This window comes from Electrophorus electricus, chromosome 3 (assembly GCF_013358815.1).
Source record: "Electrophorus electricus isolate fEleEle1 chromosome 3, fEleEle1.pri, whole genome shotgun sequence".
Lineage (NCBI taxonomy): Eukaryota > Metazoa > Chordata > Actinopteri > Gymnotiformes > Gymnotidae > Electrophorus > Electrophorus electricus.
This window is the reverse complement of record NC_049537.1, coordinates 9438121-9447912: the sequence shown is the minus strand read 5'-3', so window position 1 is coordinate 9447912 and position 9792 is coordinate 9438121. Positions and strand designations below refer to the sequence as shown.

The 9792-nt window shown below is 40.1% G+C and overlaps 1 protein-coding gene across 2 annotated transcripts in view; it reads left to right on the top strand.

Annotated features, from left to right (window-relative positions):
* Positions 1-96: 96 nt before the first annotated feature.
* tex264a (testis expressed 264, ER-phagy receptor a) overlaps positions 97-9792 on the top strand; it is a 51653-nt gene continuing 41957 nt past the window's right edge. For both annotated transcript variants that reach the window (XR_004775845.1, XM_026997633.2), the window contains exon 1: positions 97-579. Coding sequence is in view for 1 of the 2 variants with exons in the window: in XM_026997633.2 (XP_026853434.2) it covers positions 322-579 (258 nt within the window). In the remaining variant the exon portion in view is untranslated. The remainder of the gene's footprint in view (positions 580-9792) is intronic.

Below are 9792 nucleotides of genomic sequence, written 5' to 3'. Positions count from 1 at the left end.
GTTTTTGACGCGTTGAAAAGCTGCTTTATGAGCCTACCATCATATGGCAGTTTTTTAGCACCCCTTCGAATTAGAAACATGGTATAACCAGGAAGCGACTCTGTGTTGTGGGAAATAAGCGGTCTGCTCTGTCAATAGTCCGCCACGAGAATAATGTTTGCTTGAGGACCGGTCCCTTCACAGTAACTAAGGATTTTCAGTGTTTAAACTCGTTTAGCGTTTAACTGTCCGGCACATTTAATAATTGCTGCCTAACATCTCAATAATCGAAGGTTGTGCGTTCGCTTACCCACAACATAAAAACAGGATAACCGAAAAAAAATGTCCGACTTTGTCATTCTAACGTTGATTTTATTTTTGGTCATTTGTCTGATTTTGACCGTTGCTGGTTTCTTGTTTTACTCCGGGCTTCTCTCTGAGATCGTCATTCGGACCGGATCACCCCCGGTCAAAAAGCTTACGATTGCATACAAATTCAAAAAAGGATCTTACAAGGACAGCGGAACTGTTTTCACCGAAAGCTGTAGTATTTGTCCAAAGCTGTGTTCTGTCGGTGTATATTACGATGACCCAAATCAGGTGAGTGTGTAACATTCATGCCATGTGCTAGCTATATAACTTTTCCTTATATTGTAACCTTAGCTCACTAGGATGGCGCGTCATACATGTTTTGTATAGCGTTACAGCCCTCACTTTTAAGTTACGCCTTGCGTTTGGGTCAAAGTAAATGTATATATCACAACTTTGTTCTAGCCTTGCAGATTTATAGCTCTGCAGACCCTTTGAGAGTAACTTGTACAATGGGTATTTTCGTAAATGATCTACAGTGCCATTTGTGTTATATTCTGATGTCCGTCCAGGCTGTTAAACATTTTTTTAAAGGTTTTTTGGTGCAGTAAAGGGGATTGCTGCACTTTATCAGATATTATATTGTGCTAATAGACACCTGTATTTTTTAAGTTTGTAGACAAGTGTGTGTCTGTGTCAGTATGAAGAGAGGATTGACTGTTCCTCATACTTGTCTTTAGTCTGTTATCACAAACAAACCAAAGTATACATAACAGCTGACTGTGGGAGGTGTCCTGGCTACGTGCTAGCTACGTTCACAAAAGATAACTGGGCTCATGGAAGCTTCCTGGTCAAAAGATTGCACACCATAAAGCCAGACAGCTGTAGAAATGGACCAGAATCTAATTCACAGCTTCTGTTCAGTACAACTCTAATACAAATTGGTGTCCACATGTTTGTGAATGAACTGAGTAAACTAAGATAGCTAAAGCATAGTTGAATATTATAACTGGTTTTGCTATTATAACAGGTTTCTATGTCCTGTACTGCATGGCAGTCATTGTCAATAATTGGCATCTCGCTAGCTGTCTCGCTGCCAATAGTTGCTACACTAATCGGGTGTTTGTTCATTTTTAGTGTCAGCACATTTCTGGTGTGCAGTATCATATCACACCCCTCATAGCTGACTGTCAGTAGATAGTTCCCAGGTGCCAGTCCCCTGTAAACACACATTCTGTTGTGTTGGCTGTAGCCTTTCTCTGGTTCCAGTACTTATGCTATAATGTCAGTAAGAGCAGCTGATCTGGCAAGGCCTTCTTCTGTTCTGGTTGAACTAAGGTGTCAGATGCAGGTGCTTAGATGCAGTGAGGTCTGTGCTGCAGTTTTATAAGAGAGACCAAAACAGAAAACAAAATGTTGGGACTGGTAGTTCCATAGTAACATTGGTTGATAGTTTCCAAGGGTGTTCAGATTCTTACCAGATCATTTTCTTCTTGTACTTTACTTTGTCACCCTGACACTGAAAAATGGCATTTAGCCTTTTGGGATTTTAATCAGCCCTATGAAAATGTAAACTAGTGGCCAACAGGGGAGTTAATCTTGTGCATGTTCCCAGTATGGGGGTGAGGGACAAAATTCTAAGTAAATAATAATGCATTGTAAAATAGCTGCACAGAGCTACTTCTCAGGCATGTAGCAGAAGAGTCATCTCAGCATGGCCACACCTTAATAAATACAGCACCAGGGTGTGATTTGGAATGATGCAGTGTTGTGATGTTAATCTGGGAACAGTAGGGGCCAAGAATAAGGCCAAAAGCTGAACAGCCTTCCAAACCATCTGGGTTTGTTAGCCATTCAATCCGTTACACAACAAGGTATAAAAGCATTTAGCCTGGGTCCTTTACAGGTGTTTAGTAGGCGGGCATTTGCGGTCATTTGTAGCCACAGTGCACAAGATGGCTAGATATAATTATAAACATTACATTTTACACTTATGTTAAAATAGCTGCTATACATGTATTAGTTTGCTTCAGAGACTGCAAAATTCACTTAGTCATCAGACACTTGGGAGACAGAGCATGTAATACCTCATGGCTGGTAAATTATGAGTTAAGTTTTCCTTGAAATGTTGCTCAAAAGACAGAGCGTCGGCAGAGTTTTCCACACCCGGCAAGAGTAAACGTGGCACAGCAGAACTACATGCAGCTTGGCTAAACACTCCTGAGCCATGCAGCGTTCAGCTTCAATGGCTCTGCTTAGTGCAACGTGGCAGTGGTCAATCTTCTCCAAAACCTGAAGTCTTAAAGACTCCGCTTCTGTCTATTTGTGTAACATTTACACTGCAGTCTGCTAGAGTGACACTGAGGCATGTTCTTGAAGTGATATTGTGGCCATCTCTGTGATAACCAGACTGACCAGATTTTAGCAAGGAACTCGCAAAACATCATCATAAGATGGTGAGTCATGCAGCAAAAGGGAAATATTTAAGGAGAAGGAGAAATTCTATGCTTGGCTTGCAAGAATGTATTATTCAATTTTACAAGCGATCCTGCTTATAACTAACAAGATAACAAACACAGAATTGTTGACACTTTAAAAGAAACTTGCCAAAATGTTATTAGAATTCTCTATTAATAAACTATAGAAATAGATTTTCGCTTAGATTTTTTACTTCTGTTACGCATTTAATGTTGCACTGTCAGGTATGTGTAATGATCTGCAAATAAATGTATCTATAAAAAGATAATGGATGAATAATGCTAACAATAATAATAATACTACTAAAACAAATAGTGATTTATTAGCTAGCACACTTTGTCCAGACAGTCGGGTTGAAGTTAAATAAATGAATCCAATTTTAAAGTTCTCTAATGGAACTTCTAAGTTTAAGGTAGTGTACTGTGTTTTCATAAACACTAGATGGCGATGATGTCGTTGAAGAAATCTAGGGAGCTTTTGGCGTAAAGCAGAGTACGTGTACTGTGATTTATAATGTTTTTTTGTTTGTTTACCTTAGTGATTAAGTCATCACTAAATTATATAATACTGTTGTTTCAAAAATGTTTTTATACATGAGTTCAATCTAGTTTCTATCATTTTATCCATAAAGTGTTGCAAAATTAGATTTTTTTTTTGCCTATATTTTTAGCCCAAAGTGGAATACTGAGAAACAAGCCGACTGTTATCCAAAACAATGCGCTGACTGAAAGTGAAGTCTGAATTACCACTCATGTTCTGCGTCGGTTGGTGATATCTGACTTGTAATGGATTGTAAGTGCACCAGATGTTTTACTTATGATTTACATCACTAATCACCAAAGAGAAGCGTCATACATGTGGCCCATTCAAGAGGAGCCAAGAGGAGTCCTCTCAGTGTTCACTGGTCCCATTCCTGTTGTCGTGATGGAACCTTTGTGACAAGTTTAAGTAATATTATCTGGGGAAGAAACATGTAGCTGAGAAGGAAGTACCCAAGTTGTGCACACAGCATCAGAAAATGGACTCCTATGATCCATAGTTTGCAGAGCCTTTTGAAAATGCGTCACATGTACTAGGTGTGAGCTACAGTTGATTGGTAGCTCCAACTGCTAGACAAAACTTCAACTTGACTGTTGACATAGATTTCACTGCATTTCACTTAAAATATTTTCTTGTCATGGACACAGTGAAGAGAATTTATAAGACAATTGCTTATTTCCTGGTTTTAAACATGCAGGCTTGCTAGCTTGTGGTTAGGCGCAATTTAAATTTTCCTTATCTACACTTGCTAAACTGGTAAATTTATGGCTACTATGCTTCTTACCTGGTGTTATTAAACTCTCATTTTGCTTAGGGTCTTGTTGCTATTTTGTGAAAGTATGTTTCCATGCTGTACACCGAAATATTACAGTATATGTAGTTCTTTTTTTTAGCCTATAAGTTGGCTTCCTTGTTTTGCTTGTAGTGCCATTCATACTGCTGTCTCCATGCAGAAGTGCCCTCCTGTCTACCTATTTTTACAGGTAACTTCCTAACTTCCTGAGCAAATTGGTGTCCATGGTAACATGGTCTGTTTGTTACATCTGTATGTCAAGATGGTAACTGCTCTCAGTTCTTGATTGGCACTCTCACCTTTACTAGTCAGTCACTGGCTCCCCAACAACCAGTTAGCCAAGGATCATATTCTGATAGGCACTTAGCACTGACCTGGAACTCTGTCCATTTTAATTGGCATTATGCTGTGTGCTCATTAGCTGCCGGACCCTCAGGGTCCAAGCGGTCCGTTTCAGAAGGTCAGCTGCCCGCCTTGCTGCTGATCTGGCTGGACAGGGAGAAGGAGGGATTCGCTACATCACTCATTTATCCGGAAATTGCCACATGCCTAGGTACAATTTTCAACATCACCGAGGCAGCTTTGATCAGACAGCCACCTGCGGTAATGAAAACAATGGCTTGCTGTGCACTTTGGCTGTCTGTGAGGCACCTGCCCAAGACATGAGGCTAGAGGAGGCTGGTCATTCTTAGAAATGAACGATTGTGCAAAGTAACCATGCCACCAAGAAATGTTATATAATCAGTTTCATTTAAAAGATTGTAGTTATCACCATGGTTAACTGGCAGACACTTTTGTTAGCTTTCTGAAGAGCCACTGAGTGACACTGGTTTTAATATTGTCCCCCTGCTCACATTTGTTCATGTCGTGCTTATTAATTCTAGCTAGGATTAATGAATTAATTCTTCTATGAATTAATGAACGAATGTATCTAAGATATTTTTTAGTGGTGGAGTAGATTTGCAATCCTTGTGTCGCAGTGTCTGAGTCGACTGGGGTCCCTTTATCATTTGTTTTCACAGCCTGGTTGGATAGAAGCTGTGCCTCAAATTTGGGACAATAAGCTTCAATCTCCACAGAGATGCCATTCTCCAGTCTGCTTTAAACATGGACATCTCCCCTGTCTATGTCCCTACTGTTCTTCACTACAGCTGGTGTCATTTGTAGCTATTGAGAAGCACACCTTTAGACAGAAAGTCTCCTTTAGAAAGAATGTGAGAGAGTGACTCGTGAGTAGAATTGTTCCTGTCGAGTGTAAATGGACAGCCCATTGACAGCCTGCGTGATGTTGGGATTCATCAGTAAGAATGGCGGATCAGAGACCGCTCTGCACTCTCACTCAAATTTATTAGCATTTTACCGCCAGGCGGCTGTCCGTTGAGACAGGCCTGAGGCGAGGAGACGCTTGTCCTCCCTCTGCACGCCACCCCCCCCGCCCAGACAGGCCATCTGATGCACATAATGGCGCAGGTGAAAGCTCTGTGTTATCCTGTGGGACCATGAATGGTTCACTCTTCAGATGTGATGTAACATGATTAGGCTTTATATATGTGTCAGGAAAGATGTGTGTGTTCTCTGCAGCTTGTTTCTCTGTGGCGTCCTGCCCATCTTTATCTTTATTACTTTTTCACTCGTAAGAAGATCGAAAGGGTCATATGAGCTGATGTACGGTAATTTTGCTCCCAGAGCATGGAGGGTAAACAGGAGATGAATGTGGAGATATACAGCTCAATACTTCATGTGTGTACAGTCTCTTTTATGGGGGAAGAAAATACAGCTTTTATGAACTATTACCTGCAATTTTGAGGTTGTGTGGTCAGCAGAAGTACTAAACCCTGCTTTACTGCCTTTTCACTCGCATGTGAATCTGAAACGCCACATAAATGCAACATAAACTGGTTTCAGGTCAGTGTTTATATGCTTTGATCCAAGCTCTTGAAATATTTCTCCACTTGCTATGTACTTTTTCACATTGCCAGAGAGGTGCCGTGAGATCAAGATGGCGAAGCTGTTGAATCTAACCTAACCACAGTGCTTCAGCTAGCCAGCAGCTAAACACTCTGTTTTTCTTGCTCCTTTCGAATGCCAATACCCCTACTCTGTCACATTTAATTAAAGGGACTGTGTGTTCATGAGAGTTCTGCCTAGAGGTCAAGTGGCAGCAAAGGTCCCTCAAACCCACATTACATATAACTGGCAAGGAGCCATTTTGGCTCAGAGCACTTTATCATCAGCGTCAGTTAGCTAATGAAGCTGATAGAAGGAAAGAAAACAGTTTCTTGAAAGTGTCAAAAATATTGTACTGGCTTTCATAGTAAACTTTCAAGTATCTTCAAGCTTCAAGCCATTTTAGTCACTTGAGATGTGCTGAGAATAATAAAATGGCTTGAAATTTTTATACATTTTATACATCACATACAGTGCCTCCTCTGACCTCCTCTGACCTCTTCATAAACACTGAAATGTTATTCTCAGTGCAGTCCTCGCTCTGTATTTGCATACTCTATTTTCTGCCCCATTAATTCCAGCTGGAAAATATCCAGCTGGACAGGGATACATACCACAGTTCTTCTGTGATGAAATCAGTTTCAATTTCAGTTGCAGTGTGATGCCATTCACCATCTTATGAGCCTAGGGAGAAGTTTTCAATCAGACAATTTAGAACATCTATACTTTCAGTATCTTTATTGTATCATTAACCCTTGGTAGTTTTCTTTTTCTCTCGTGTATTGTTCTATTTCTTTATTATTTTTATGACATTTTTCTTTCACTGTTTTTTTTTTTTTTCCTCAAAGATTCATAATTCTCACATTTAATCCAATGTAATATTTTCTCAGTACTTCACAAGTCCTCATTTGAACCTATGGGATTAAGCCTTTTCAGAGGATTTTCTCTGTCCAAATAGTTGTTTGGCATTATTTGTATTTCTAGAGGCATATAAGAACATTTTGATTAAAAGAATGTGTGCTTATTTGAGTCACATAACACTTTCACATTAACAGAGTTCCTTATGTACTTGTAAACTTTTTACATTTGTTGTGCAACGCTGCCTACATAAAGTCGAACCCTCGACTCCAACTGTGTGCCCCAAACTATATCGCACACCCTCTAGGCATTCTAGAGCAGCCCACAGGAGGTCCTCTCATCGCACACTGCTCTGTCATAAGGAGTGGTTGCTAGCAAGGTCTGGTGTTCTATCAAGCTAAAATGAGGTTAGATTAACATGCAGAGTCAGTACTGAGGCAGACCACCCCACTGGTGTTCTGAGACAATCCAGCTGCACAGTGTAAGCCAAATAAACCAACAGTAGTCAGCCAAGCCCAGCACTTTGTCTGTGAGTTACACATGATGCTGTATTCTCAGCACCAGCTGGGAGTGCCCTGGCAGTGACCTGACGCGGAAGGAAAAGGAGAACAAGCAAATTAACAAAACTCGTGCAGCCACGTTCATCATTATTTCATTATGTATTATTCTTAAAACACACAATGCATATAGTTTAGTTACAGAGATTGAGTTTGGAATAAATTTATTTTCTTTGTATTCTCAGGCAAATGTTTGTAATTATTTTTGGTTTGATGTGTTCAAACTTTTACAAAGGAACCTGACCTAACGATCAATATAGTACAATGACACTATTTAATAGGGGTGTAACAAAGCACTCATTTTCAGGTTTGATTTTCCATCACAATTCTGGATTCTGAGGTCAAGGTTTTTGCAAAATAATTGATTCTTCACACAAAATGCAAATTTTATTTAAAAACAAAACATTAAGAGCAGTATGTTCTTGTGCAAAAAAAAGACATTTTATACAGCTATGAAACTGAGCTATAAACTATATAAAAACCCTAAGTGCCTCATATAGTAAACCTTAAAGCATAGTCTCAGAAGTCACCATGGGGCGAATGAATGGTACAGTTTTAAATTTTGATACAAAACAAACTAATTCAAATCAGTGTCATTCAATATATAGGACTAGCACAATTTTAGCACAGTTGGATTTTTCTGGAGTGTGGCCACTGATCTATAATAAAAAAACTATTGCTAATGATATAATAATCTTGAAACCACAGCACCTCCATATTTGTTAATATGTGTAAGCAATAATTACCATTATTAAACACCATTATTTTTGACAGTATATCACACGTCAAAGATCAGTTGGATCAAATGGAACTGATTTAAACCATTTTAAAACTGACCTTTAGAGATACTGCTTACTTACCAACTGAACAGTTGCGTCTATAAATTTGAGTCTATAAATTACCATAAACAACAAGCAAATCCAATATATATGAACAATACAGCCATAAAGTGTTCTAATTAAACTAACCTCCATGGAACCATGGTCACATTTTCTCACAATAGGTAGAAAGTCTGTGCCTCATGCAGTGTTCCCCATAAGAAACAATGTAACATTACATCAGGGTTCCAGTGACCTTACCTTTCACTAGCTAGTTTACCACAGTGTCAGCTCTCCAATTTTTTATTGGAGATCAGTGAGTGTAGCTGTGGCTATGGTGGCCAGTAGACTTGGGGGGTGGCATTTCTGTGCTTTGCCGTTGCTGTGTCGTTGACACAAAACAACTCGCACATGCATGCAAGCTCACATAGATACGCACATTAAAGCCCGGTGCAATGTTAAGATAAAGCGGTGGCGACAGAGCTCAGGTTGAAGACGAGTGCATTCCCAGAAGTTCTAGCCCTGTGGGAAGGAACAGGGAACGATGAGACAAGTAAATCCTTGTTACCTGTCTGCTCATAAAGAATGACCTCAGCAAAGCACACTTTTCTTTTTTTTTTTATTGTAGTAGGGCCTTCATTTAACAATCAGAGGCCCCTTACACCACCAAGCAATGGAGGGAGAATTACTTTAGAAGTGACATGGCCACAGACAGGCCTCTGGAAGGGAAGGGAAACCAACCAGAGAGAGGAATCAGCACAGCTATCTGTGACTGCGGCCATCTTGGAGACCCAAGGGCCAGGTATAGACTATCAGGTTAGAATAATGAGCACGCTAGGCACTGGAGAGAAAAACGTGAACACAGCCACACAGATGTTTTGCTCAGAGTAGCTATTAGCAATAGAACAGGAGCATCATGAGTCATGTAGTAGACATATTTTGCAGGGATGTGAAAACCGCTGTTCGCTGTTCTTTGTTTCTGCATGGCTCATTGTTTCTGCATCCAAAGCAACAAACTCAACAACCAATTTTGCTGCAAAAAGCTTCTTGGTGAGCCTTTTTATAGATGCTCCACTTCTTGCATAATCCGGTCCCCCACATCTATTTCTACTCTATTTCTATGAGTTTCTAGATACATATTTTCACAGTGATCCTTGATTTATGGAAAGATCAGTGGCAGCATGATGCGATTTGAACAGAAGCTGAATATTCTTTTTTTTCTGTCTTTTGCCCCCTTTCAGAGTGGTAAATACTGTGATCTGTCCAAACATCAGGGTGAAAGATAGAGCATGCGGTGGCCTTTGTGCTCCTAGTAATTGCCTGTAGCCCCATGGGTGCGTTGGCTGGAGCACATCGTAGAAATTCAGACTTTTTTTGCTCAAGACTGTGTGAGATGAGAGAGACAGCGAGAGCCGTGGCTACGATCATTACAGCAAAAGGCTAGGGTATCACACTGGAGGGGGTTGGGAAGAGAAGAAAGGAGTGCTGGATAGATGTGAGATGTTTAAAGGAA